The sequence below is a fragment of the Delphinapterus leucas genome, chromosome 2 (genome assembly GCF_059928025.1).
Source record: "Delphinapterus leucas isolate spDelLeu-1000000601 "Yukka" chromosome 2, BTC_Dleu_Yukka2, whole genome shotgun sequence".
NCBI lineage: Eukaryota > Metazoa > Chordata > Mammalia > Artiodactyla > Monodontidae > Delphinapterus > Delphinapterus leucas.
The window spans coordinates 96,774,621-96,802,318 of record NC_143130.1 but is presented as its reverse complement, the minus strand read 5'-3'; the positions used below and the strand labels follow the sequence as shown (position 1 = coordinate 96,802,318).

General features: G+C 55.6%; 3 protein-coding genes and 1 long non-coding RNA gene across 6 annotated transcripts in view; 2 read left to right on the top strand and 2 right to left on the bottom strand.

Moving 5' to 3' along the window:
• RTF1 (RTF1 homolog, Paf1/RNA polymerase II complex component) overlaps positions 1-2,353 on the top strand; it is a 48,789-nt gene extending 46,436 nt beyond the window's left edge. For both annotated transcript variants that reach the window (XM_022587417.2, XM_089905134.1), the window contains one exon: positions 214-2,353. In XM_022587417.2, coding sequence (XP_022443125.1) covers positions 214-320 — 107 coding nt within the window. In that variant the 3' untranslated portion in view covers positions 321-2,353. The remainder of the gene's footprint in view (positions 1-213) is intronic.
• A 3,699-nt stretch (positions 2,354-6,052) lies between these two features.
• LOC149750217 (uncharacterized) lies at positions 6,053-12,776 on the bottom strand. The gene is made up of 5 exons (XR_016391479.1): positions 11,575-12,776; positions 11,255-11,377; positions 9,431-9,541; positions 8,844-8,914; positions 6,053-8,140 (listed from the first exon to the last, which is right to left on the bottom strand). It is a non-coding gene; the product is annotated as an uncharacterized LOC149750217 (long non-coding RNA).
• On the top strand, positions 10,833-23,625 carry ITPKA (inositol-trisphosphate 3-kinase A). Of its 2 annotated transcripts, XM_089905161.1 has the most exons (8): positions 10,833-11,404; positions 17,068-17,144; positions 17,277-17,374; positions 17,457-17,670; positions 17,811-18,015; positions 18,255-18,356; positions 18,655-18,726; positions 18,830-23,625. In XM_089905161.1, the coding sequence occupies exons 1-8, from the start codon at positions 10,916-10,918 to the stop codon at positions 19,031-19,033; spliced, it is 1,461 nt and encodes a 486-aa protein (XP_089761287.1). In that variant the 5' UTR covers positions 10,833-10,915; the 3' UTR covers positions 19,034-23,625. The 2 variants fall into 2 exon arrangements, with proteins under 2 accessions (XP_089761287.1, XP_022443123.1); XM_022587415.3 differs by lacking the exon at positions 17,068-17,144 and having other exon boundaries at positions 17,278-17,374.
• LTK (leukocyte receptor tyrosine kinase) lies at positions 19,734-27,000 on the bottom strand (the record flags this gene model as incomplete). The annotated part of the gene is given in 24 exon segments (XM_022587416.3): positions 19,734-19,977; positions 19,979-20,080; positions 20,082-20,140; positions 20,242-20,269; positions 20,271-20,330; positions 20,406-20,537; positions 20,636-20,737; positions 20,840-20,932; positions 21,071-21,169; positions 21,265-21,375; positions 21,553-21,647; positions 21,784-21,896; positions 22,411-22,581; positions 22,835-22,912; positions 23,354-23,506; positions 23,900-23,998; positions 24,927-25,099; positions 25,146-25,193; positions 25,195-25,312; positions 25,530-25,951; positions 26,553-26,616; positions 26,619-26,717; positions 26,815-26,860; positions 26,863-27,000. Coding segments are annotated over 24 exon segments (2,748 nt in total), but the record flags the coding sequence as incomplete, so codon positions are not given.
• Between the last annotated feature and the right edge of the window lie 698 nt (positions 27,001-27,698).

Here is a 27,698-nt window from a genome sequence, read left to right as displayed (position 1 = left end):
GGACCACGTGGCTCCATGGCTCTCAGCCAGCAAGGAGGCCTGATTTTAGGGAAGAAATGGGGGTGTCTGCTTACCAGTATTTATGGAGACCAGAGTAAGACAGGCTGCAGGTCTGTTTTGAGAGGGAACAGGGACAGTAAGGAAGGCTACCTGAAGGGGTGAAGCACAAGACCAAAGGACCTCAGATGCCGATTTGCCTCTTCTTTCCCATAGAGTCAAAGGCTTTGGCCATCACCTCCAAGGCTCCGCCAGCCAAGGATGGAGCTCCAAGGAGATCTCTGAACTTGGAAGACTACAAAAAACGACGAGGGCTTATTTGAGCACACCCAGCCTGCTGCTTCTGACCCTGCATGCCCCATCACGGTGCCCCACCTTTCCTCTTTTCCTTTGATTTGCCCTCACTGGGCTGGAGCAGCAGTAGAACTGGGAAGAGACTCTAAACTGCCAGTCATCTGTAATATAAACCATTTGCTGTATAGACTTCCCTTGTCTGCAACATCTCCCACCAACCCCCCAGGCCCCACCCAGTGTGAACCTGGGCTCTCTTGGGCTTTATCCATGTCTTTAGATTTGTGTTTGCCTTTTTTTTTTTTAAAAAAAAAAAACCAGCACAATTCATTGGCCACTCTGCACGCATTCAGTGTTACCGTGGAGCTGGGATTCTTGCTGGAGCCCCTGGCGGTGATAGCAGCAGCACTGGGCAGCCTCCTCTGTGGACTGCCTTGGACCCAACCATTGAACATTTGGCACCTGACCCTCTGGAGGGAGTGGGGACTGGGCACCTGCAGTCCTCCTTCTTCTCTCCTCATCTTTCTCTTCTTCCCATCTCTGTGGAAGAAGGATTTTCAAAACCAGTTTAGTTTCCAAAAAGTGTACATTTGTGGGGAGGGTGGGGGGTCTATTTGAGAGAGAGTGTGTATGTGTGTATGTGTCTGTAAGTGTGTGGATTTTTTTATCATTTTTTAAAAATGCAGTACTCTTTGTATCAGTCTGTCATGGGTCTATAGCTGTTTCAGATTTTTTTCAGCTGTACTTGAGCATCTGAAACTGCAAGAAAGAAACTCATTAAATGTGATTCTTCTTACTAAACAGGCCTGACTGCTGTAGCTGTGTAACTTCCCCTCCCCCACCTCCTCTTCCCCATCACCTCCCCCACCTTGGAGAAATCTCCCCAGTTTGGCCCCTGCCCTGTCGGCTGTGTCCTGGCAGGTGGGAGGGAAGCCCACAGCCAGGTACCAGGGAGGGCAGTGCAGGTGTCTTGCTCAGCCCATGTGTATAGCCCACAGCTTCCTGGCTGAATGTAGAGTGTGTCTGTTCTCCACCCCATGTACTTGTCTCTTCTTAGTGATTCTGTTTTGCCATTTCAGCAAGAATAATATTTTGTTCTGTTTTTTAAGAGAAAGTATTCAACATGAATGTGGAGAGAACGAACACAAAGATTTAGGTTGCAAATGTTACAAGCATGTGCAGTTCTGTGTGTGTGTATACATATATATATGGTAAGCATATACATTGTTGTGCAGCTAGGGTGAAGCCAGCAAAGAAGTATGTATGTCTTTATGAAATGTTTGCAAAGAGATAAGCTGACTGCTTGATAATCATTCTCAGGTGTAAAGCTCCAAGTGTAAATAAAAGTGGCATTTAACAGATCTTTTCAGAACAAAGTACAGCTGACTATATAAAACAAGAACTAAGATAAAGGAACAGCTGAGAGCTGCTGATTCCCACAAGAGGGAGAGGCATCTCAAAGCCCCGCTTTGTATTTCTTCACCCTACTTTCTATAAGAAAGTGGGATGATGGGAAATCATGGAGTTAAGTTGTTTTTAAACATAAAAATGAACTTGGTAACTCTTCCGGGTTTAGTAGAGCCTCAGTGTTGCTTTAACTTAGTTTATACTTTTTTTATTTAAAAAAAAAGAAAAAAGCAGCAATCGATGGTTTTTAAAAAGAATTGTGTCTGTAAAATTGATAAATATGACTGTAACACAGCTATGTGGTGGCTGTGACACAGTTTGGTTGGGCAAAGGAGTGGTGATGGACTCATTAAAATCATATATACTTGAATAGTCCATTGACCGAAACTCTTTATAGACTATTGTGTAAATGTGGAATCACAGACTGTTAAACATTGCCTGGACTCCAGCAGAGTCCTGGAAGCTGCTGGGACCTCTTCTATAGTGACAAACTTGGACTTTTTTTTTTCTCTGGTTTTAAAGACATGAAATTATAGAATCCATATAATTTGCTGGAGTCATTCTGATCCACCATGTAGATCTGTATTTAGTATCATTTGGATTTGGAGAAGTGTCGGTTACATTATGGCTGTGTAATAAAATTTTTATTAAAACTACATCACACTGTAGCCATTTTGCCACTACCTCCCCACATGCAGCTAATGAAACTTTCCTTCTGAGACACCAAAACACAGCAGGGAGCAAAGCCAACCAAAGAAGACAGAATGTTAACTTGTCACCTGAGTAGCCTACATGGTGATTGGAGTCAAGACCGAGGGCTTGTCTGCAGTCTCAGCTGAGGCAGGACCTCTGAACTGAGATCTGGTCCAGGCATTGGCTTTATCCCACCAGCTGGGCTTCTTGGTGGTTCAGGCTTCTTGTGCTGGGGAATCACAGCAGCAGCCCACTGCTCCACCCCGACCCCACCATGTGGTTTCAGTATTGAAGGGTGCGGCACCTAAGGTGGCTTTCTACATTTTTCACTTCCTTCCAAGAAGCAAAAAGGCCAATGTCCATGTGCCTGGCTCATGATGTATAGGTCTGTTTGTCTTGCTTCTGACAGGTGCAGGGAAAGTCTACTGCCTGCAACTTCCCTTCAAAAAGAATGCTTTTGTTTTCTGTTTCTGTGAAGTCCTGACCTGTCACTCAAACTGTACATATACTTTGTAAATAAACTTTATGCCCTGTTTTAACAAGGGAATCAGATTTAGTCCAAGGACTGCATCCTGAGTGGCAACTCTCAAAGTCATGCTTCAAAAGTCCAAGAGAGTCTCTCTTTCACTTGGTTTCTCTCCTTCCCCTACTCTTAGCCCTGCACCCCCAAAGTGAAAGTGGCTGTTGTCAAGTCTTCAGCCACCTGGTTCCCCAGAAGCCTCTCTGAGACAGTAGTTGTCTAGAGCCAAGGCAACCTCCAACTGGCCTGGTTTACTTCCTACTTTGGAAGATATATCACCAAGCTTTAACAGAACTAGGTGGGCCCCAGATACACTGCCTAACACTGGGGAGAGTCTGGTCCTTCCAGCTTTCAGTTGGCTAAGCCACAATTCCTTTGTTAACCTGTTTTCAGCCTGTCACGAGTGTGAAGGGGGAGCCCAGGGGCTGTGAGTGTGCCTATGGAGGAAATACTGATACCCTTCCCTCACGGCCCAAGCTGGGGAGATCTGTAAGGCTCACCACCAACACTGCATGAGGCTGTGTCTCAAACCTTTCTGACCATGTGTTAGCTAGGAAGCAAGATCCTGGATCAACTCTCCTTTAGAGATGGGAAGGTGGAGGTGACAATCACAATGGTACAAGGCCAGTCCAAGCCTGCCTTTGGTGTTGGGAGAGGTGGGTCCCTGGGGCTCACCCAGCAACTGCATCTCATGAGGTTTTCTTAAGCTCCCTATCACTCCAGCCGCCTGATTTTTGTTTATTTATTTATTTTACTTATTTATTTATTTATTTTTGGCTGCGTTGGGTCTTCATTGCTGTGCGTGGGCTTCTCATTGCGGTGCCTTCTCTTGTCGCAGAGCACGGGCTCTAGGCGTGAGGGCTTCAATGGTTGTGGCTCATGGGCTCTAGAGTGCAGGCTCAGTAGTTGTGGTGCACGGGCTTAGCTGCTCCGCAGCATGTGGGATCTTCCCGGACCAGGGGTTGAACCCATGTCCCCTGCATTGGCAGGCAGATTCTTAACCACTGCACCACCAGGGAATTCCCCAGCTGCCTGATTTTTGGAAGCAGTGGGCTCCCTGGGAGCCTAGAGAGCAGAGATTCTGAGCAGAGGACAGCCTAGTCCAGTTATCTCCCAGGGTTCCCTGCTGTGAGGCAGCCACTTGCTGTGACTGCCTCAGGTGGAGGGATGCAAAGGCGAGAGGGGTGCAGGGTCCATCGACTTTTTCTGGAGTTGAGGGAGCGAAGGAGCTGACTTTCCTTGGGTGTCCTGGGTAGTGGTGTCCAGGAATGGGGAAGCCATGGACCTCCAGCTCAGATTTTTTTTGCGTGACTTCCCTGACCAAAGGGGCAGCTGAACTGCCTTGGGGAGGAGAGTGTCAGAGGCTTGGAGGGAACAGCAGCACTAAGGCGGTGGGGTGGGGGGCAGAGGGGCAGCCTGCCTTCTCTATAAGTTTCCCCAGGCCAGCCTCAGTGCCAGAGTTTCTTGGCCCTGAATAGGGGCTTAGCCAGTGGAGCACAGGCACGTCTAGGGCTTCCAGACTGTGCCCTGGACCGGAGGGAGGACCTAAAAGCCACAAGGCAAGCGGGCTCAGTGCAGGGTTCATATCCCAGCTCCACCACTTAACTACCTAGGGCTGAGCTGGTTAACTCTTCTGAGCCCAAGTTCCCCATCTTTACTATAAGATCTGTCAGGAGCCTGTTAAAGTGTTCCTTTCCTCGATAACGGTTCGATAAATGCTGTTGTCAGTGAGAGTAGAGGCCACTAGGCCTCGCAGGAGAGACTGTTGGGGCAGAGTGGCAGGGGTTGGGATGCAAGGGCCAGTGTGGTGAGATAGGGGTGGGAAGTCACAGGAGAACAGCCCGAGTGCTGACAGAGGGCATGACTTGGCCCAGAGACTCCCGGCAGCCTCCACCTTGGGGGTCAAGAAACTCAGTCTCCACATAGAGGTTCCAGTGGGTGCTGGGGCTGGCCTGGAGAACCGTCCAGAGAAAGACAGCTGCCTTTTGGTCCAAACTTGCTGCTGCTATTCTCTCCAGCCCCCAACACACTCCCTCTTTACTGATGGTCAGTCTGAAAGCATCCTCCCACTCCCAGCCCTCAGTGGCTCTGAAGGCCTCCACCTCGCCACTGCCCCAGCGGGCTCAGAAAGATTGTGAGGCCTGATCTCCCCACCACCACGGAGAGTAATTAAAACATTAAAAACAGTACCAAACCGGAAAATAAGTGTAAAGAAGTCCAACCAAGTTCTGATCTGTTTCATGATGACTACCTTGATAACCGTCTTCAGAATATCACTTTTTCTCTCTCTCTCTCTCTCTCTTTTAGCTGTTGATGACCCTGCTTCACTAAGTTCATGTGGAGACCACATCTTGCTCAGCCATAAACACATTCACCTCTCCTGGAATGCACTGGTCTATCTCCACCGATTTTTCCCTGGAGAACTCCTCTTCACCCTTCAGCGCTCAAAGGCCACCTCTTCCAGGAAGCCTTCCCTGATTGCCCCTTCCCACTCGGGTTCGGGAGCACCTAGGCTTCCCCTAGGGCGGCACCCACCACGGTGTACTGTTGTTATTTGTGAGCCTCCCCGCCCCCCACCATCCTGGAAGCTACTAGTGTCCTCCTCCGCCTAGCACTTAGTTAACGCCCAATAAACGTGGTGGAGGGAAGGGGGGCGGGGCAAGCCGACGTCCTTCCCGAGCCCCTGCTTTCTGGGGCTTCTGATGCCACCTCTCCCCTCCATCGTGTCCCCAGACTGCAGCGCAAGCGGGAAGGAGACCCGGCGGTGCGGACGCTGCTTGCAGTAGAAGCCCAAACTGTCCGTCCTATGGGTTCGACCCAAGACCGCGAGAAAAGCAGCTGTGGCAGATGGGAGCTATCCCCTCACCCGGGGCCGGTGTGTCACGGCCCCGACCACCCAACAGCCTCGGCCTCCGTTCGCCCACTGGAGTCCCAGCGACCTTGGAGTCCGGGTCCGAGTGCCGCGCGGGGCCGACCCCGCAGCCTGCACGTGCGCGCGCTCGCGGCTCTAGGTGTGGGGACCCCTGCCGGGCGCGCGTCCTAGCGGCTTCCCACAGTTGGGAGTAGGGGCCTCAGCTCGCAGGCGCGCTCCTGGCGCGTGGCGTGGGGCGCCCCTGCAGCCAACGCCGAGGTGGAGTGGGCATCTGCTCCACGGACCCGGGGCGTGCGCGTAGCTTCCCGGTGCCTCCCGGTTCCACCCAGCCACCGGAGGCTTTGTGGGCTCGGTCTCCGCGCACCTGGGGTGGAGGTCACTCTGGCAGGCGGAGATCACAAATGGAATTAGGGGATGCGCCCACCTCCCGCGGTTACAAGATTCCAAAGGTGCCCTGGTAGGGACGTGGGGGACGGAGGACGACTGCACCCTGAACGTTCTTAGAGCAATCGCCTCGACACTGGGGGCCGCGTCTCGCGTCCCTGACCTCAGACGCTACCAATCCCCTCTGCCTCCGCTTGGCCACTGGGAGAGATTCTGCGGGTTCTGAGTTTTGCAGAGAGGGAGGAGGGAGAACCACAGGAACACAGGCTCCTGGGAGGGATGGGAAACCTTGTTTCTGAAGTGTGTCAGGAGAGAAAATGTTCTTATTGAACATACACAGGCGTGGTGACACATTTTGTTCGTTTTAGAGGAGAGTGATTCAGATGGTGGCAGGTCAGTGAACACTATTAGATCCCAAGTCCTGCTAAACTGTCAGAAGATATTCCCACAAATTCTATCAATTATGGGGTCAGAGACTGCGTGGGGAGGAGCAGAAACCCGGAGGCAAGGAAAAGGGTCTTGGGTTGTCAAATGAAGACAGCTGTTCACTTTTTTTTTTTTTTTTTTTGCAGTACGCGGGCCTCTCACTGCTGCGGCCTCTCCAGTTGTGAGGCACAGGCTGCGGACGCGCAGGTTCAGAGGCCATGGCTCACGGACCCAGCTGCTCCACGGCATGTGGGATCTTCCCGGACCGGGGCACGAACCTGTGTCCCCTGCATCGGCAGGCACACTCTCAACCACTGCGCCACCAGGGAAGCCCTGTTCACTTTTCTTTCCAGGAGGAAAGAGACCTCCAGTTCTTCCCCGTCTGCAAGTTTTCATTGGGCCCTGGCTCTGGGAAGCCCTCCAGCACTCTCTCTACCGTGCCCTGGGCAGAGAAGGGCAACAGACTGACCAGGGTTGGGGAATTGTTTGCATGAAGCAGCTGAAAGACCAAGGTCTCACTGAAAGTCCCTTGGAAACAGTAAATACAGCCATTTATCATCCTGGGAGCTGTTTTCTGTTGGGTCCTTTCTCGCTTCCCTCCATCAGAAGACAATGTAAAATGATGTACCACCACTCCTGGTAAGGAGCTACTCATTCCTGTATCCCTTTCACCTTAGCACAATGCCTGGTTCATAGCAGCTGCTCAGTGGAAGTTTGTTTGCTCTGTAAATGATGAATGAGTCATAGGTATTGTCACAGAATATTGGAGTCCTGGGGTCAGAAAGTCCCTTGGAGGACACTAAACTAAGCACCACAGAGCATGTCTGGGAGTTGTTGACTAGAATGAGACCCTGTACCACCTGGTCTAAAGGAGCATATGCCTCCCCTCTGCCTCCCCAACACACATACACATACACACACACACACACACACACACACACACACACACACACACAAACATAGAAGCTAGGCTCTCTCTGGAGAGGCTTTCAAATCCCCTCAAAACAGCAGGTGGGGAACTTCCCTGGTGGTCCAGTGGGTAAGACTCCACGTTCCCAATGCTCAATCCCCGGGCTCAATCCCTGGTCAGGGAACTAGATACTGCATGCCGCAACTAAGACCCGGCACAGGCAAAATAAATAAATAAATAAATATTTAAAAAAAAAAAAAAACCAACAAAAAACAGGTGGCCCATTCATCCCCTCTCCCACAGGTGAGAGGCCCTGCCTCTGGGTCTTGGGAAGCAGAAACTGGCATAGAGATGGTGAGTGGTGACCTTGCTCCTGCCCCTGAGGCCACTGGTGCTGCCCTGTGGGTTGCGTAGAGGAGGAACAAAGCTAAATGAGGCAGGCTAGGGAAAAAAACCAGAAGCACCTCACCTCACACACCCCATTCTTTAGGCGCCCCTTTCTCCAGCTTTTGTGCCCCAGGGTTGTTACCTCCAGGAGGGATGTAACCCTCATGCCTGATAAGTCCTGAAGGACATGGAGAGAGGTGAAGACTCAGACACCCCAGGATGCAGGCCTCTAGGGTTCAGGAGGATCGCTGAACTGAGAGGCCACAAGAAGAAGAAAGATCAGTTCTCTTCTCAGACACACAGCTGACCTTGTGGATAAGACCTTGTGGATAAGGGACTCCCATGGCCCATCTCAGATCAGCCACCTAATGACCATCAAAACTGTGAAACATTCTTCTTTGCTCTCATACCTCCATTTTTTTGCAGCACACAAGAGGCCATTCCTCCACCTAGGTAGTAGTCAGTCTGATTTTTCCACCCCCCTCTACTCACATCCATCTACTCAGCTTCAAGGACTGGGAAAACAGGCACAAAAACAGGATTCCAGGATTTGAAAGGTCATTCCTGGCTCACCTAAGAGGACGTGAGAACCCCTTGACCTTGTCCCACAGCTATATTGGGTTTAGGGGTAAACCCTGCCCCCTTATGCTTTCTGCCTGTGGTAGGTGGAGGCAGACTCTGCCTTCACTGGATAAGGAACTAGGGACTGAACTACAAGTTGTTAATTTAAGAAACTGAGCATAGCACAGGAATAGAAGTTAGGATACACTCTAGCTTTTCCACCAACTAGCTGTGTGGCCTTGCACAAGTGCCTTAACCTCCTTGGTTGAGTCACTTAACCCCTTTGTTACTTCTGCTGTACTGTGAGGATGATAGAGGCATCTAAAAGTACTTCCACTCTAAAATCTATGAAATTAACTCTCGTTTCAATATGCAATTCCCAGGTTTGCCCTTACCTTCCCAGTGAGGAACACCTGGGCAGGTGCGGCAAAGACCTCTTCTTTGGTCGCTGGCCTTGGACAAGTGCCTAATACAAGAAGAAAAAGGAATTGCCCTGAGTTTTCTTGTGGTGGCCAAATTGACACAAGCTCCCAGCCTGCTCATGCCTCCAACATTGCCCATCCATTGACTGGCACACAGGTGTGGAGTACATGTTCCCTCCTCTCGCTTCTCTTCCCACCTTTCCAGTTCTGACAGGTCCTTGCTGACTCTCTCCACCCTGGATTTGCCCCCAGTCTCCTCTCTGAGGGCAGTACCTTCCCAGCTCCCACCATTAAGCAGGGTAGCTCTGAAGGAGGGAGAGAAGTGAGAGCAAGAGACATGGGTGTTTCTGGGCCTTCAAGCCCTTGAGTACACACCCGTCACCCAAACACCCAGGTTCCTGCAGACCTCTGTGTCCCAGAGAAATAGCCATGTGTCTTCCCAGGTTCTCCACAGAAGACTTAAGTATTCAGACTCCTGTATTTCCTTCTTTCTCTCACTCCTTCAATCCTTCAGTTTCTCCTCCTTCCTCCCCCTCCCACTCTTTCTTCCACACTTTTACCTTCTTCATCAATTCCCCCTCAGGGATCTTCTCCTTTCTTCTTTGCTGAAGGCTCCCACTGTCTCTCTGAACCCTCCTTTTCTCTCCTCCTGGGCCATCCTTGAATTCTGGCTGAAGGGAGATAACGAAAGGAAAGCTCCTCCTTTTGGCCTTCATCAGCTCAGAGGCCGTCCTTCTGAGGGCAGTCTCCCCAGAGGTCCCCCAATAACCCCTAGGCACCGGGCACCTGATGAGGGATTCTCACTCATGGCGTTTGGGGGAAAACAGGAAATGCTGTGAAATGCTGACTTCTACACAAAGCAGCCTTTGCAGCTCAGCTGACCGCTAACATGCAAAGTGACGGAAGATCCGCCACTATGATGCCACTGCTGAGAACGTTGCAGTGTATGAGATCCTTCACCGCCATTAGCACCCTCTTCCCAGTTTCACAGCCACAACTCTGTGGGTCAGGTGAGGTTTTCCTATGTTTACAAGTAAGAAAATGGAACTTAGAAAGGTGAAGAGACTGCCTAAAATCACATCTGGGGTGTGGTGAACCTGAGGCTGGCTCTTTCTACCACTCACACTAAAATTATTCCAACGTTTCAGAGATAGCACATCTTTCATTTCATTCTCACATCAATCCTGTGAGGTGGACAACAACCCTGCCAAGGAGAATCAGCAGTTCAAAGGAGGTGAAATGACTTGCTTACAGCCCCACAGCAGACTCCAAGCCCCGAACTCCAAAAGGAAAGGAGGAAGAAGGGCTCAGCCCTCGCCAGCCAGCAGCCAGGGATGCTGCCCAGGTCTCTGCCAGGAAAACCTGGAGAGATCCGGGTCCTGCCCCCTGACCTTTTACTCTGCCAGCCGGGAAGTGGGGAGCTGGAGGGGTAGGGAGGGGGAGAAGCCTCAGCTTGTTCCCAAGACAGAGTCCCCACTTGAGCACATGCCCTGGGGTGAGGCTTCTTTGGGAAGCCGAAGGCCTTGAACTCTGTGCCGAAGGGGCCCCGGGCGAGAAAAGCCCCGGAGACCTGGAAGCCTTAGCCCGGGATGAGTGGAACGCGGAAAGGAGCCCCAGGGACTGGGTGCGAGAGCAAGAGCTGGACCAGCTCCTCTCCTGCGGGGTCGGGGCCCTTGGAGTTGCCAGGAGGAATCTCCCGGGGACGCGGCACGGCGTGGGACGGAGCAGCCCCTCCGGTCTTCTCGAGAGTGGGCACTGAGAGGCCGCCAGGGCCAGGCCCGGGTTTTGTGTGTTTCCAGGAGGTCTGGGCTTCCCGGCCACCCGGAGGAGCAACAGGGAGCCTTCCCTTCTGGGCAGGAGCCCAAGGAGGCCCGCGCTTTCTCTGAAAGTGAAAGGAGTGGGCGGGGGGCGCGGCCGAGGCGGGGCCCAGGCGAGCGGCCGCGCAGGCTCCGCCTCGGGGCAGTCTCAAGCCTGGGGCGCCGAGCGGCTCCAGTACCCGCCGCGCCGCGGGCTGGTGGGCTCCCCGGCGGCTCTCTTGCTGGGAAATGACCCTGCCCGGGGGCCCGACGGGCATGGCGCGACCGGGAGGCGCGGGGCCCTGCAGCCCCGGGCTGGAGCGGGCCCCGCGCCGGAGTGTCGGGGAGCTGCGCCTGCTTTTCGAGGCGCGCTGCGCCGCGGTCGCTGCCGCCGCCGCCGCAGGGGAGCCCCGGTACCGCGGGGCCAAGCGGCGGGGGGGACAGATCCCCAACGGGCTTCCGCGGGCTGCCCCTGCCCCGGTGATCCCGCAGCTGACTGTGACGGCCGAGGAGCCGGACGTGACCCCGGCCAGCCCCGGGCCGCCCAAGCCGGAGGGTGGCTGGCTCCCGGCCGTGGGCTCGTCGCACCTGCAGCAGCCGCGCCGCCTCTCCACCTCGTCGCTCTCCTCCACTGGCTCCTCGTCGCTGCCCGAGGACTCGGAGGACGATCTTCTGAGCGACAGCGAGAGCCGGAGCCGCGGCAACGTGCAGCTGGAAACGAGCGAGGACGTGGGTCAGGTACTGGCCGCGGGGGCGGGGCCAGCGTGGGGCGCGGGGGCTGCGTGCGGGGACCTGCGTTGAGCTCTCTGCGGACCGACTCCTGCCCTAAGCTCCCTCCCCGGCGGGTCCGAGTCTCACTCTTTAGGAGGGCATTGGGGCCAAAGGGAGGCGCCGGGCCGACCCCTCACCTTTACAGTGGTCACCCCGGTTCCACAGGCGAGTCGCGGCCCGGGCCCTGGGGCGTCTAAGAGAGTAAGGAGGAGTCTACGACCCGCCACGGGGAGCGGGGAGGGGGCGGGGGGGGAGCGTGACTTGCTGGCTGAGAGATGGTTGGAGGGATCGGAGGGGCTTAGCGTTGCCCCACGAACTCTCGGAGAGTGGGGTCAACGAGTCTCCCTCTCTGCCTCCCCCTCTCCCGCGCCGCGGCCCCACCCCCGCCGTTGCCACGGTTTCCCTCTCCTGAGTGGGAGTGGAGCCGCGCTCCAGGCTCTGCTCGCTAGCCGCCGCCGTCTGCTCCCGGCGCCCGCACCAGGCGTGGACGCAGGGAAGGGAGGGGCGCGGGACTGGGAGCTCTGGCAGGGGGCGGAACGCAGCCCTCCTCCGCTTTACTCCTCCTAATTCTGGCCCGGGAGAAGGTAAACTGAGGCGGAAAGGGTGGGACCAGCCTGCTGACCTCCGCCTCTGGTAGCCTGGATGTTCCGGGGCCAGGTTTGACCCTCGGATAACCCAGGCTAGGGTGCGGTGAAGTCATTCCCGGTGCCTGCCCCTCCCGCATGTGCCGCGCCCAGGATAGCCGTCTTGTCCCCCTGGTTTTAACCAAGGCCAAATACTTCACGTAACTATCCGCGGTCAACGCGAAGGAGTTGCTCTAGATCCACGTTATGCAAGTGTCCCTGTAGTGGAGGGAGAGGCGAAGGGCTCCCCGCCGGCTCTGGTGGCTCGGGGCCTGCCCAGAAGGGCGGTGAGAGCGGCGGACGCGCGCCGGGGTTGCCGGGGCCTGCTGAACCTGGGCTCCCCCCGCGCTCGGATTGGACGAGGCGCGGGAGTCACTGTAATGACTTGCTGTGGCTCCGTGACTCAGTTACCCCTGAGACTTACATTACCCAGAGGGCGGCGTGGTTTGTAAGTGACACAAGAGGAAGAAGGGAAGAGTCTCATAGAGCAGGAACACACTCCGCCACCAGGTGTAGGGTGCGGGGAGTCCCTCTCTCCTCCCCCGGCGTAAGGGTACGCCTGATCCCGGATCATTCTTGGTGCAACCCTGGCGCCTGAAGGGAGGCGGGTGCCGCCCAGTGGTTTCTAAGGCGGTGATGTGGGGCAGTGAGAGGACTCCTCCCTCCCCACCTCCAAAAACCCGGAGCAGTAGCTGTGGGCCCACCGCTCCCCCGCTCAAATCTCTGACAGCTGAGAGGCGGGCGCTGGAGGAAGGGAGCCAGGAGGGAAGCCCCCAGCTTCGCTCTTCCTCCCAAAGGCGGAGTAGGTCCCGCGGCCCAGGACCGTGTACAACGTAGACAGGCCAGCCTGGGTCAAGACTCCGGGGACCAGTCGCAGCTCTGCCTGGGCGTCTTCGGCCGGCCTCTCCCACTCTGGGCCTCGCTGTCACCCGGGGCGGCAGGAGCTGGAGCAGATGGCCGTTGAGAGCCCTTCCAGCTCCGAGGCGGCGAGTCCCAGGCCTTCCCAACCCCCAGCACGCCGGGGCCTCCCCGAAGGCAAACAGCCGAGGCAGCGGCAGATAAGCCGGGGGCTGTTGACAGAGGCCGCCTGCGTCTGCGTGGAGGGCCCGGCTCGGACTTTGCCTCGCGGCCAGGCCGGGAGCGCCACAGTGCGCCCGCCCAGGCTGCCTTTAGGGCTTCCCCAGGTAGGAAGCAGAGCCCATCGGCTGGCTGACCGTGAAGGGTGCACCTGGGAGAAGGGTGCTGAGGCAGTGCTCGGCAGCTCCCAGCTCGCCAGCCCCTTACAACTCAGGCCTGGGTGGACAACGGGAAGAGAGGGGAGGCTCTGCCCAGCTTGTACATCCTTCACTTCTCTTCCTAGGAGCTACGCACAGTCTTCCCAGAGCCTGGAGCTGGGCTCCCCGCAAGGTAGTTGGGACTGGGCAGCCTGCCTCCCTGCTGGGTCCTTTCCTACGGTAGAGGGAAGAGTCATGGGCAGGGAAAACCATACAGGCCAGGAGAGGAGTTGGGGCCCTATCCCCAAGGGTGGCTGGCATGACTGTATTCTTAGGCCTTGTCTGCCTATCAAAACAATTTTGGGATGTTGCTCTAGCAGAAGAGAGGGTGTTTGACTCTTGTTCATTTGGTTCTCTTCTCTCAGTGCTCCAGGATGGGTAAGGAGACCTGGATTCGATCCTGTCCTGGACCCAGAATTCCCACACTTCACTTCTCACTAATTATAGAGCAGAATTTAGGTTAACAGCCTTCCTTTTTAAAAAGCAGATGCCCCTGGGAGGGTGAAGTCATGGGTCACTTATACCTTAGTGCAAATCATCTTATAAATTTAAACGGATTGTTCTCATCACCACTGCCACCAGGAGTGCTTATTTGATAGAGTATTGGGAACATGGGGAGGGGTTGGGTGGCAGAGAGCTTTAGCCAGAGTCTGGACAGCTGGAGGTAGGGAGTAGAAGTCAGGAAGGATGGGGATGAATACCAAAGACAAGCAAAGGATCCGTTCTGGCAGAAGATACACTGAATATCTGGTGTGATATGAGAAGGAGGAGAGTCCTCAGGGCTTCCAAATAGAGCTCAGACAAAGGAGGGTCTGAGGCTAATATCCAGCTAAACCCTGCCCAGAGAGAGATGCTCCCTGTCCAGCTCCATGAGTGAGGAAGTATCGGAGGGTCCTCCTGTGATTTCATCAAAGACTCTTTCACATGGTCAGCTCTCCTGAGCTTTTTGTCCCAAGGTGTCTGGGTAGCCTCTTGGCTGTGAGCGGCTTTCCCAGACTTCTGTGGCGGAATAGACTATGCCAGAGGATGGAGTTTTAGCCCTCTTTTCAGCTAGATTTCACTCTGTAACATAATAAATCTGCTTTCTGATATTCATACAATAAAAGCCTTACCTGCTCAAAAATATATTCCCTGCTGTTGTTCGTGTGCCCAAATCCCCACCCACCCACCAAAGAATGATTCTCCCAGAACCTTTTTGGATACATGCATCTTTATATGCATTATGTTCCCTGGGGGAGGTAGCTCCCTAAGATGGAAGACGACAGAGTTCCATGATACTTGCGTCAACTCCTTCCATGTTTGACCATACGCATTACTGGCAGAAGAACTAAATCCTGTCACTACCAACCAACCTCAAGAGGTGGCTGAGAGGGCTGAGATGGCATTATGGGTGTGAAAGCCCTTTGTAACCCACATGGCTGGAACCAGCCTTAGTCTTTGATGCTCTTGGCTGATACGATCCTCACAAAACTGTGGTGGGGAGAGTGGAGAGATGACCCCACGTTACCTCAGCTTGGGAGCAAGTCAGTGCTATGTTATCACACATTAATCAAGTGTCAGTAGCCCAGGACTGCAGGGACTAAATCCTCTTCTACCAGGCACAGCTTCCACCTTCCAGCCTCACTCACCGCTCCCACATGATCCCAGAAGAAAGGATGATGCCGTTCTCCCATCTCACCTAACCCAAGGCTGGCTCCTTCTTCTACTAGGGTGGCTACAGAACTAGACGTACCCTCTGATGAAGTCCATTCTGGTCCCACTGTCCCCCAAATTCTGCCAGTAAGTCCCTAAAGCTGCCCGAAGCCCCACCATTAAACCCATCCCTTTGGATGAAGCAAAAGTGTCCAGCCAACAGAGAGGGGTCCCCAGACAGATCTCAGTGTTTCCTCAGTGATTAAAACATACCACCTTGTGGCTGCAAATTGCTTCATCTTGTACAAAACTCTTTCTCCCGCAGGGTCCCCTTTGACCCCTAAAGGAAGTCTGGGTGGTAGCATGGATTTTGGAACCTGCTGGGGCAATTGAAGCATGAGGAGGGGGTTGAACTGGAGCTTAAGGCAGAGACTGGGGGCTGGGAGCAGGGATGGAGGGGATGTTAACTCTCTGAACTTTGACTGCCTTCTGTAAAATGGCAATAATTACCACCTCATGCACTTGCTGGGCCTGTGCAGCAGCGTAACGAATCTCAAACTGAGTGTGGGGGAAGAGGGTATAGGATGGTGCCACTCAGTACACACAGCACATACATCTTCCTGGAATTTTATTTGAGGATTCGGAGGTGGGAGAGTTTTATAATAAAACTTGGATTTATTATGCAGCATAATGCAAACCTTGTATGTATTTAAAGAGTGAAAAAGGGAGTTTTGAAAGAGATGTCATGCTTCTAGTGGGCTGCTTCTGGCTACACCCCCAGATCCCCAGGGATTGGACAAGTGATCACACCCTAGTGTGCCATGTAGGGACTTCAGTAGGAAAACAGGAGCAATGCTGTCTGATGGAGACGAGAAGTGCCTGGCATGCAGTAGGCGGTCAGTAAATGGTGGCTCGTGTTATGGCAACAGCTAGGTCCAGAGCAAACAGGCTCACACAGATGAAATTCTCCCTTGGGTTCACTCAGATAGAAAGTGACAGAGCCAGGACTGGAACCAACTCCAGACTCCCCGTCCAGTGCTCTGTCACTAACTTCCATCTCCTCCCCACGGAAAGGCGTTTTATGGTCATCAGCCTCCCCTGCTTAGGCCAGCATGCCAGTTCTCCCTCTCCCTGTTAGAACACCCTCTGGTCAGGGAAGCTGGATTCCTGGGTTCCACGCTTGTGGAGGCACACATGTGTAACTCCTCTAAAAGGCAGGCACCCTGGGAGGAGGCAGCAGACACAACGTTTGCATGAACAAACCTCTGCACTTCAGTGGGTAGACACAGGACTGATGAGTTTGGGGTGGGAAGAGGAAAGGTCCAGAGTATGAGATACTCTCGGGACTGGCTGAAGGCTAGACACAATGGTCAAGAGGCAAAAGGTACACCAAAATCTACATTTCCCTCCCAATTTCATCTAAGATGACAGACCCTCAGCTCTGTATCCCATTTTCAAAGCCCAGGTTTCTGGGTCCAGATCAGGACTAAGGGTGCCCTGGGCCTTGTCAACTGGCTAGGAGTGAGATGGCATCCAGGGATTAGCAAGAGGGCCTTGGGGAGCCCCAAGCCACTCTTTCTCCAGGCCCTACCAGGCTGGCCTCCCTGCCCTGGGCCTATGTAATGGTTTGTTTCCATGTTTGTCTTTCTCCTTAAATGAGAGGAACCAATGGTCCCAAGTAAATGAAACAATAACCCAGATTTGTCCAGCTACTGCTTCATGCCAAGGAATGGGGTGGGGGTGGGGGCATCTGTCACACTCAAGCCTCATTTACCACTCACAACAACCCAGCGAGAGTGGTTATTTCCCTATTTTACAGATGAAGAAACTGAGCTCAGAGGCTTCTCAGGCCGCAGAATATCCGGAGGCATTGGTAGAAATGCAAATTTTTGGTCCCACCCCAGACTGCTCAGAATTTCCCTGTGGTGGACCTGAAAATCTGCATTTTTTTAAATAAGAGTGACCATCATGTGATTCTCATGCTCACAAAAGTCCTAAAACCTTGACAGAGCAGTTTAGTAACCTGTCCATGCAGCTTTGGAGCAGCAGAACTGGGGTGCAAACGTGAGCTTTCTGACACTGAGCCCAGGGCTCTTTTCAGCACACTGAAGAGCTGGATGTCTGTCAACTGCATGTGCTTGTCTCAGGGTCCGCCACACAGGCTCACAATAAACTTTCCCTGAGCGAATGAATGATTGACTCATCAGGCCCTAGCTGCTTATTGTAAGGTTGGGCTGGGCGAGACCGTGTTCCAGAGGAAGGAGGGCTTATGCAGACGCTAACTTACAGACCGGGACCGTGTCGCTTTCAGAAAAGCCACTGGCAGAAGATCCGGACCATGGTGAATCTGCCCGTCATGAGCCCTTTCAAGAAGCGCTACTCCTGGGTGCAGCTGGCAGGGCACACGGGTGAGCACGGAGCAGGCACGGGGGAGGTGGGTGGAGGCGGGGAGGAAGGGACTAGGCAGCACTAACTAGCGCCTGCCCGCAGGGAGTTTCAAGGCGGGCAGCAGCGGGATGATTCTGAAGCGTAGCTCAGAGCCCGAGCGCTACTGCCTGGCACGGCTCATGGCGGACGCGCTGCGCGGCTGCGTGCCCGCCTTCCACGGTGTGGTGGAGCGCGACGGCGAGAGCTACCTGCAGTTGCAGGACCTGCTCGACGGCTTCGATGGGCCCTGCGTACTTGACTGCAAGATGGGCGTCAGGTACGCGTGCCCTACCGGGCAGGTGGGAACCTGTAAAGGGCCCGGGGCGGGAACGAGCGCTCTACGCGTGCCCAAGGCCGTGCTTTACAGGGTCCGGGTGTGCGCCTGCTCAAGCCCCGCCGCTGTCTGCGCTTCCGTAGGACTTACCTGGAAGAGGAGCTGACCAAAGCCCGCGAGCGGCCCAAGCTGCGGAAGGACATGTACAAGAAGATGCTGGCCATAGACCCTGCGGCACCCACCGAGGAGGAGCACGCGCAGCGCGCGGTCACTAAGCCGCGCTACATGCAGTGGCGAGAAGGTATCAGCTCCAGTACCACGCTCGGCTTCCGCATCGAGGGCATTAAGGTGAGCCAGGCCCGCTTCGCCTTGCACCTCCCGGGCCCTTCCCCCGCCCCAGCCCCACTGTGCGGTGTCTGTCCTCCATGTTGACCTCCCACCCTGACAGTCCCCGGAAGAGGCAAGCCTCTGGCGGCAGTCTCGCTGTCCCTGGCATTCAACGTCCCGGGAGGTACCGCTGCTCTGGCCTGATCCTCTCCCCTCGGGCGGGCACGGGGCCCCTGACAATTTCTGCCCACCTCCTACAGAAAGCCGACGGCTCCTGCAGCACAGACTTCAAGACCACGCGAAGCCGGGAGCAGGTGATTCGCGTCTTCGAGGAGTTTGTGCAAGGGGATGCCGAAGTGCTGGTGAGCGCGGGATCCCAGAACCCTGAGGTGTTGGGGAGCCTGATACCTAGGGGTGTCCCCAGGTCAGGTCAATTTATGTAGCACCCTAGCCTATGTGACCCCCATCATAGCATTTATCGCATTGTGTTGTAATTGCTTTACATTCCTTCCCTTCTGGGCTGCGCGCCACGTGGGGGCCTGTGCCTTCCTCACCACGGTATTTGCCAAGCCAAACATGCATCATGGCGCTCCTCATATTCGCAGAGGTTCAACTGGTATTCAGTTAATTTGTTCTCCTCTCCTACTCTACCCTCTCCAGAGGAGGTATCTGAACCGCCTGCAGCAGATCCGGGACACACTGGAGGTCTCTGAGTTCTTTAGGAAGCACGAGGTAAGAGGGGTAGGCTCAGGTACCGGGTCTGTGGTCTGTGAGGGAATAGGGTGGAGGGCTTCTCCGGATTAGAGCCGTAGCCTGACGGTGTGGGACTCGGCAGGTGATCGGCAGCTCGCTCCTCTTCGTGCATGATCACTGCCACCGCGCCGGCGTATGGCTCATCGACTTCGGCAAGACCACGCCCCTTCCCGACGGCCAGACCCTGGACCACCGGCGGCCCTGGGAGGAGGGCAACCGAGAGGACGGCTACTTGCTGGGGCTGGACAATCTCATTGGCATCCTGGCCAGCCTAGCTGAGAGATGAGGCTGGGCCCCTGTCCCCACGGACCGGAGGGTCTGACAGAAGGACATGCGCCTGCATCCCCGCCATGCATGCAGGCGAGAGACTGAAACCCCGCGGTGCGGGGCGGTTCATACGGTCCTATAGGGCCAGGTGCCGACCACTACAGGACACACTGCACGCGCAGGGCCTGGCCCCCATAAAAGCCCCAGTGTTCCCAGAGCTGATGACACTAATTTACCGGGCAAGGGAGGAGTAGAAGTGGGATGAGTGGCTTCTTCTTCAGCCCAGCTCTTCTGAGGGGGCTCCATACCTCTCCAGAGAAGCCAGATAATGAACTTTATTTCACAGGTACTAGATCTATTGGTCTGGCCTCCCACACTACAATGGACTCCCCTTCCCAATAAAACTCAAAGACACCAGCTTTGACTCAGGCCTCATCCCCTCCCTCCTCTGGTCCCTTCTTTCTCAGTTCCCTGGCATCCCTCACATCCACTCAGATCACTGGAGGATATAAGAAGAGCTCTTTATTAGAGGTATCTGTAGTGTTGGGGGCTGCCCAGATGGAGGACGCTAGTGGGGTAAAGGCAATCTAGAGAAGACTTCCTGCAGGAGGCAATTTCAATTCTCCACCTACGCCTGGGAGTTGGGGGAGTATCCTCTGGTCCCAAATATCAAAGGCTGGGAGTGGCCAGACTCTTGCCCAGGAGGCCTGAGACTGGTTTCCAGGATGGAGGGTCCATGGTGCCAGGCCAGCAGATATACAGGCCCAGACATACAGCACAGACTGTGGGAGACAGAGGCTACTTGGAACATAAGCCACCTAGAAGCCTGGGGAGGAGTACAGGGAGGAACTGCTACCCTCAGTGCCAGAGTCCTCACCCTCAGGGCCCTTTGGGACCCAGGAACCATAGGTGGGATTCCAAAGGTTCTGAGGTTGGAGACCCCTGGATTTGGAGGGCTTGAGGCCAGGGGCCAAGGAGGTTCCCTCCCCAGCTCTTCAATCTCCCCAAACTTGGTTCTTGGGTCTGTGGACATCTTAGTTCCCCCAAAGATAGGCTCCCCAGCCCCTTCCTCCTCCAGGATGGGTCCCAATTCCACTGGAAGGGGTGAATTCAGCACATCAGGGTTCTGTAATGGGAAGGTAGGGGAGCAGGGGGCCACAGTGTTGTTTTATGGCTTCCCTCCTGACCCCCTAGTCCAGGGTGGTCGGGACAGGTCAGGGGGCACACCTGAGTGCGGTACTGAAGACCTCCAAGATGCTGGCAAACTAGGGTGAAGTTCAAGCTCACGCTGCCAGCACTGGGTCATGAAATGGTACCTGGGGAGAGGCAGGAGTTCATGCCAACCCATGGCTGTGAAAGACCTCCCTCCTGAGCCAACACTCCATACTCACACAGGCCTTGGAGAGCCCCTGAGAGGGTCCATCGATCCCCCTCAGATGACAAAGCCCAGCACCTCCTGATCGGTGTGCCAAGAGTAGGGCACGTAGTCCAGTGAGATCTCCCAGAGCAGCACTCCAAAAGACCTGCATCACAAGTGGGAGGAACTAAGTGAGGCCCATCAGGCACAGCTTCCCTTTCCCTCACAAGAGGTGGCCCAAGGCAGGGGAGGGCGTGTTATCACCAGGAGTCTGTCTTGGGTGTGAAGATGCCCTCCAGGAAGGCCCCCGGGGGCATCTACTTGACAGGCAGCAGAGCTTGGCTCCCCTTGCGTTAATAACTGGCCCTACATGAGGGAGGAGAGGAGTGATGAATTGTTTAAATGGCCCAAAGGTGCTGGTAAACTCCCTTGGAGCGTCAGCCTTCTCCACATCCCCAGGTCCTACACCTGTAGATAGTGCTTGCCATCCCGAAGTCCCCAGTCTTGGCCATTTGGCTGGGTCTGGTGCAGCTCGGCAGGCAGTTCCTGGCAGCAATGTCCCTGCAGAGTCAGGTAAAAAATTCACTGCCAGAACTGAGAAACTCCAGCCTTGATCTTTTCTTTAAAAGTTATGTGGAAGGGCTATTCCTTGGGGAAGGAGTTGGGCTCGGGGTCCCCAGAACCAGGATCACTTCCAACCTGTGGATGAAGTGATTTTCCTCCAGGTAGTGGCAACCCTGGGCTATGTCCCAAGCCAGCTGGAGAAGGTCTTGCATGGCTAAAGGTGATGGCTGGCCCTGGGTCAGGCAGAAGGCACATCAGACCATGCAGGTTTGGGGACACATGAACAGGGTCTTCAGAGGGGCCTGGCGGGCTGGGAGAAGGGTCTCATCAGCCGTGGCCACCTATGCCTCAGGAAACTCTTCATGTCCCCTCCAGACATCAACTCCAGCAGAATTGAGCCAGGGGCAGCCTGGATGCTGAGCCCCACGCAGCGCAGTGTCCTGATGGCTGACCTTGTTGAGCCAGTGGTGCACATATCCCATCACCAGCAGGGAGAGAAACCACGCTCTAGGCTCCACAGACTGGAGTGAACCTCTGTGTCTCTAGAATTGCTACCTCTCAGCCCCAGGGTGAAGACAGGCTATTTGTGCAGGCAGTTCTGGGTGCCTTCCTCCCACCTTCCACGCCTGCCCCTGGCCCCAGGTGTGCCTGATGATAGTGTCTCCATGAGGAAATCCAGCTGGTCCTGGTGAGAGCAGAGTTCCGGCAGAGTCTCGGGAGGAAGAGGGCAGAGCTCCTGAGCGCCCTGGACACTTCAGGAAGGCAGGTTGACCCTAGCTCCAGCCACTGTTCTTTCCTCCCTGGACTCTTCTTTCCTACTGTCAGCTGGAAGCCCCACCCCCTCTCACCTTAATAGTCACCTGCAGGGGGCTGGGGTCCCCAGGAAGGCCAATCACCAGTCCTGCATAGACCTCTCCAAAGGCACCACGGCCCAGGGCTCTGCAGGAAGACAGGTTGGAAGTGAGTGGGTGACTGGGTTTGGGGAGGGTCCTCGAGGGTCCCCCTTGTCTCCCTGATTGCCCTCCATATGCCCAGCTGGCCCTCTCTGAGGGTCTGAGCTCTCCGCATCACGGCATGTTCCCAAGTACAAACTCTGCAAGGGTGACGGTGACTAGGCCAGAGCCAGGGCAGAAGAGGGGGCAGGTGTGGGGTAAGGGGGTGGTGTGGGAGTCTGTGCTAAGGCTTCCCTTAGGTCCTTGCAGACATCATGGGGCGGAGGCAACCCCTGCTCCAAAGGAATCATATCCTAAGGTCCCTACCATCCCAGAACTGGGGATGACAGCTGACTTTGGACAGGTTACTTTCCCTTTAGGAGCTTCTCTGACCTTCATCTTCTCTACACAAGGGGTTTGGACGAGACGTTCTCTGGGACCCATAATTTACCACAACAGGGAGCAGGGTGGAGGGTGGGGATTCAGAGTGCACAGGTTCTCAGAAGGAGGGGGAGGCCGCAGCTGAGCGGAGTGATATTTACTGGGAAACCTCCGTAAGCCCTGGGGGCAGAGGCCAGGACTGGGCTGGGCCAAGCCCCACCTGGAAGTAGTAGGGGTTGGGGGTTGTCCTGATGGTGGAGGTGAGCTTGCTCAGCTGGAGCTCAGGGCCTGGCAGCCTCATCCACCACAGGCCCTGCCACTTCTTATGGTTCACTGAGGGTGGGAGGAAAAACGGCACACTCTCTACCTGGCCATCAGGCCCACCCTGACTCGCCCCCTTCCCAGGACACCTCTCCAGATGCCCATTAAGATAAATGTTGTCCTTCTACTCTTAGAACCCCAGAGGAGTCCACCACAGCTCTGCTGGGAGTAGATGTCTTGAAATCAGCCATGTCTGCCCCTGGGACCCCATAGAAGCCCATCAGTTCAGTGGAGAAATCAGCCATGCTTGCTGGATGCTCCGTACCCAGAATCTGGACCCCACACACCATAGGGAGTCTCAGTGTCAAGATCAACATCACAGCCACCATCAGAATCAAAGGGTCTGAGACGTGGGCAGGTCTAGAGAGAAAGACACATCTCCAGTGGGAAACGCCTCTCTGTCCCTCTACCCCAAGTTTTACCCATGCCTCAAGACTCAGCTCAATTGTTAACTTTTCCATGATGCTTTCCCCACTTATCCTAAATGAATGCAGCCTCTCCCTCCTGAGAACCCCTAAAATACTTTACACCTCCCATGCCAATTGTCACTATGATATATATCTAGATATAAATGTAGATGTATATCTAGAGATAGTGATAGATATCTCCCTTCACACACTAGACCATTAGACTATGTGCTCCTTGAAGGCAGAGATGCACCTCCAATCCCCTGCCCAACACCCAACATGGTGCCTGGCACACAGCAGGCATCCTTCCCGTGCCCTACTGCTCCCCCCAGCCCATGGCCCCAGGAGTCCAGACCTCGGACACAGGCAGGACATACCCATGCAGGTGATGTTATCTGCAGCCAGCTCCATGCCCTCTGGGCACATGCATCTGGCCAACTGGAGCTCTGCCTGCCATTGGCAGATTTTCAAAAGGCAATGACCGCGATTGAGGTATAATCGAATCTCCACCTCTCCATGGCTCTCCATGACTATGAGTAAAAGAACTCATATTGCGGGGTGAGCATGGGGGGCATACCTACTTTTTCCAGCCTCATGGTTAATTTTAGCCCTGGACTTTGGAACAAGGAGCAGTGCCAGGCATCTAGGGTGGGTGGGAGATCTTGGGGGACTTCTGTCAAGCCCGTATGCTTCCTCTTCTGGGATCCTTGAGTTTGCAGGTAGTTGAAGAGAATTCATAGCAAGAGATATTTGACAAGCAGATCAGAATGCCCCATACTGGCATTACAACTGACAGCCCAGTTCCCAAGTATTCCTGTGCTGTGCAAGAACAGGTAGTTCACAGTGCAGAGTTGGTGGCTCAGATGGGAGGGATTGAGGAAAAGGGCTAGGCTAGCTGAAAGGTGGGGGATAGGAGCCAACACCTGGCAGAGGCTGCAGGTAGAGCTCTCTGTTGGGGTGTATGAAGGATACCCCATCTTCCCCATCAGCCCAGAGGATGTCAGCCTCTGAGGCATCGCCCCCTGGAAATTGAAAGAGAGGTTTTGGCTACAAAATGGGGGGATTAAGGGGCACACAGCTGCCTCACAGCTGGGAAGCTGGCTTATGAACAGTGGGGAAGCTGGAGTCTCCCGGTGGAAACCCCAGTGTGGCCTTCCCTACACTCACATTACAGTACAGGTGCTGCCAGCTTGCATGTGGGAGCTGAGGGGCCAGAGAAGTGGGAAAGGAGTCATCAGCTGGAATCTGAAGGCCTGGTTCACGTCGGCTGGAATGGCTCCTTGTCTGTCTGAACCTCTCTCATCTCATGTCCTCAGCTATCAAATGGAAGAGGCCCAACCCACATATTCCACTTCTGTGATAATGGAGACGATGCGTATGAAGTACTTATGAACAGTACAGCCCAGACAGACACAAAGGCTCTGTTTCTTTATAGCAGTGGTTTCCAAACTCTGGAGTGTATTAGAATCACCTAGAGGACTGACTAAAACACAGATAGTGGGACCCTCCCCTAAAGTCTCTGGTTCAGTAGGTTGAAGGGGGCTGAGAATTTGCATTTCTAACAACTTCTTAGGTGGTGCTGATGCTACTGGCTCAGGGACCACACTTTGAGAACTGCTGACTTAAACTATCCCTGCCTTTCTGCCTCCCTGCTCAGCCTGCTAACTCAGCCAGCTGTAAGTTCCTGGGACTGCTGCAGATCGAGGATGGGACTTGTGATGACAAAGGTCCTGGATGTAAAAGAAAATCGAGGGAGTCCTACCTGCACGTGTAACTTGCAACTTATCTGACCTCCTTTTCTAACAGCTGTTACTCTACCTACTCTGACCTGGAGCTAGCTCAACACCTTTCCTAACTCAACTATCTCCAGAGGGACTAGGTCTGTTCTAAGGCTCTAATCTCACTTCACCCTCGGGGCTGCCCAGGTGCCCTCCCCAAAAGTTCACCTACCCGGGTGGCCGCCGCCGTCTCCAGTGAAGCCGCCGGCTGAGGCCCAGCCAAGCGTAGCCCAGGCCTCCCTGCAGCCCTGGCCACCCTCCGCTCCCTTCCGCGGTGAGCGGCCGGCCGGCGGAGAGGGGACCCGCGACGTCCAGCCGTCTCCTCCACCTGCAGAGAGACCGCGGGATGGCCGGCCGCGGGGAGGGGGAGCACGGCCTCCTCCCCGCCTCTCCCGCGCTTCCCGGCGCCGCCGAGCGGTTCTGCAGTTTTTCGGGGGTGAGTCCGGCCTCGATCCTCCCGCCTCAGGTACGCCCGACCGCCTCCTCCGGCCGCCACCAGCAGCGGCTCCAGCTCGCGTGCGCGCAGATACGCGGCAGCGGCGTTCAGGGTCGCGCCCTCTAGCAGTCGAGCGACGACCCGGGCGCTGGGTGAGGGCCCCACCCCGGGGACTGGAGTAAACGAAGGGGCTCCCAGCCAGGCCCAAGGCTCTGGGGACGCCAAGGAGCTCGTGTGCGTGCGCGCCCGCGGGAAGGTTTGCGGCCTCAACGCTGAGCGCTGGAGGCGGGAGCAGCCCGCGCCGAGGCAAGCAAGTACCCGAAAGACGGCGGTTGCAACCCCCATCCACTCCGACTCCTGCCCAGCTCCGCGACCCCGGAATCCCTCCGATCCCCTCCGTCGCCGCGTGCTCCTCAGCGGCCGGAGACTCTCCGAGGCAGAACGAGCTGGCTCTCCTGGCACCCCGGCGGGCGTCCGGGACCGGAATCAGCGGGGGTCCGGGACCCTCCGCTCTCAGTGCTGAGGTCTTAACCCCAGGAACGACCTCTCCTTCCACCCAGTCCTCGCCCTGGGGCGCTTGAGCCGTCCCCCTCTCACTGGCTCCGCTTACTCTCGGACAGGCGTCCTCTTCCTGCTGCCCTACGAGGATGTAAGGCAGCTCCCCGCGACCAAGGGGGAAAACGGCGGAGAGGAAGACTCCATGCGCCGGTGACAGGTGGTTCTTGGCACCTTTGCCGCCCGCGGCTCCATAGGCTGAGATCCTGCGGAAAGCAGGCGCTGAGTCCCCGGCCCTTGACCATCGGCCCTCGGGCCGCCCGCCTAGGGCAGAGATTGCTGACAGAGGCAGCTTCAGAAGTTCTTATCTGAAGGACTTGGAGGACGTAGTCGATTTTGAAGGAATGGGGAGACTTAGGTATGCACACCATAAAATTAGATGTTACTTTTTTTTTTTTTGCTGCGTCGCGCGGCTTGCGGGATCTTAGTTCCTCGATCTGGGATTGAACCCGGGCCCCCAGCAATGGAAGCACAGAGTCCTAACCACTGGACTGGCAGGAAATTCCCTAGATTTTACACTTATTTCACGAGGCTTAATGGAGACGGAGGGAAGCTCAAGCCACCCTTGGTGGCTGGTTAGGGACACTCCACTTGGCAGAAACAGGCTCCTGGGTACGGCTAATTTGGTGGCGACTATTGCCACCTTTACCCGGGTTCCGCTGGAAGAAGGGACAAAGCCGCCCTGGCCGCTTGTCACTGCGGAATACTCCAAGACACAAAGTGGTGCGTACGTAGCCTTGGTTCCCCTGACCACAGAACCTCAGATTCGCAGGTCACCAACCTCGTCTATTCCTGCTCCGCACTTACAGAGGCTGGCCGGCGCCCGGTGCCCACCACAATTGCACGCCTTTCAGAGGCTCAGCGGCCCCACTGTCACCACCACACTGCTGCCGGTGTAGTCCCGGCCACACTGTGTGGGCCCGCGTCAGCTGTTGGCCCTGCAGGTGGAGAACAGCCAACGCCCCTCTGGGCCTGGGAGCAGGGAGGGAGGAAAGGGTCAAGAGCACCTGCCCCAGCCTGAGGGTCTGCCGTGTTGAGTGGAGAAGGGAGGAAGGAGCTAGGAGCTCACCTGGGGGAATTAGGGGAGAGGCTGGCTCAAAGCGGCTAGGCGGTGTGTGGTGATGTCCAGGTCCCAGGGGCTTGGAACTGGCAGGGGCAAGGGTGAGGAGGGGGGAAAAGGGGTCTGGGACCCCAAGCTGGAGCAGAGAATGGCACCTGAAAGGTGACAGGGCAACAGCAGGGTTGGGAGAGGGCACAGAGGTTAACGGGATGGGAGATGAAGAGAAGGCTGCCCTAGCCTCTCACAGCCACACCCCTACCCCCACCCAGTCAGGGCACACCAGCACCTGGAAGCCGCCGAAGGCAGGGCTGGGGGAGGGGGGTGGAAAGGGTCGTGGTGCCTGCTTTTGTCTCTGCAAGTTTTTCCCCTGGAGAACCCTTCCCAGTGGATGCCTAGAGCACCAAGCTGAACTCGGTCCTTCAGGTCCCCCGTCTTTTCTCGACTTACCTTGGTGGTTCTGCCCCGAGGCGGTGCTGAGACTCTAGGGCCTGTCCCTCCTTCCCCAGCCGATACCTGGATCCTCAGGTTCACCCCTGCAATTCTCTGCCTGCACTCCCCACACACTGACCCAGGAGCTTTGGCTGCAAGAGTTCGAGGCCTCTGCAGGAGCCACTTGGGACCCCTTCTGTCTCGACTGTGGTCCCCAAGCCTAGGAAGCTGCCTCTAACATGATGGTTCCCTGACTGCCAAAAGGCACTTACCCACAGCTCTGAGCCACAGCAGCAGCCGGCTGAGCGGACTGGCCCACTGCAGCCAGACTTGCAGAGTCAGACCTTGCGACTTCAGCCCAGACGGCCGCTTATAGGAGTGTCCAGTCGCGCACTGGAGACCGCTGGGTCCTAAAGCCGGCCTGGCCACTCCCACCTCAGACCCCAGGATGCGAAGGATCTCAG

Excerpts from the sequence above, each read along its gene's own strand:
- ITPKA (XM_089905161.1), top strand. The coding sequence starts at position 10,916 with ATGACCCTGCCCGGGGGCCCGACGGGCATGGCGCGACCGGGAGGCGCG. Across the intron at positions 17,375-17,456 it reads GCAGCTGGCAGGGCACACGG|GGAGTTTCAAGGCGGGCAGC; the intron begins GTGAGCACGGAG and ends GCCTGCCCGCAG. Across the intron at positions 18,727-18,829 it reads AGTTCTTTAGGAAGCACGAG|GTGATCGGCAGCTCGCTCCT; the intron begins GTAAGAGGGGTA and ends GGGACTCGGCAG.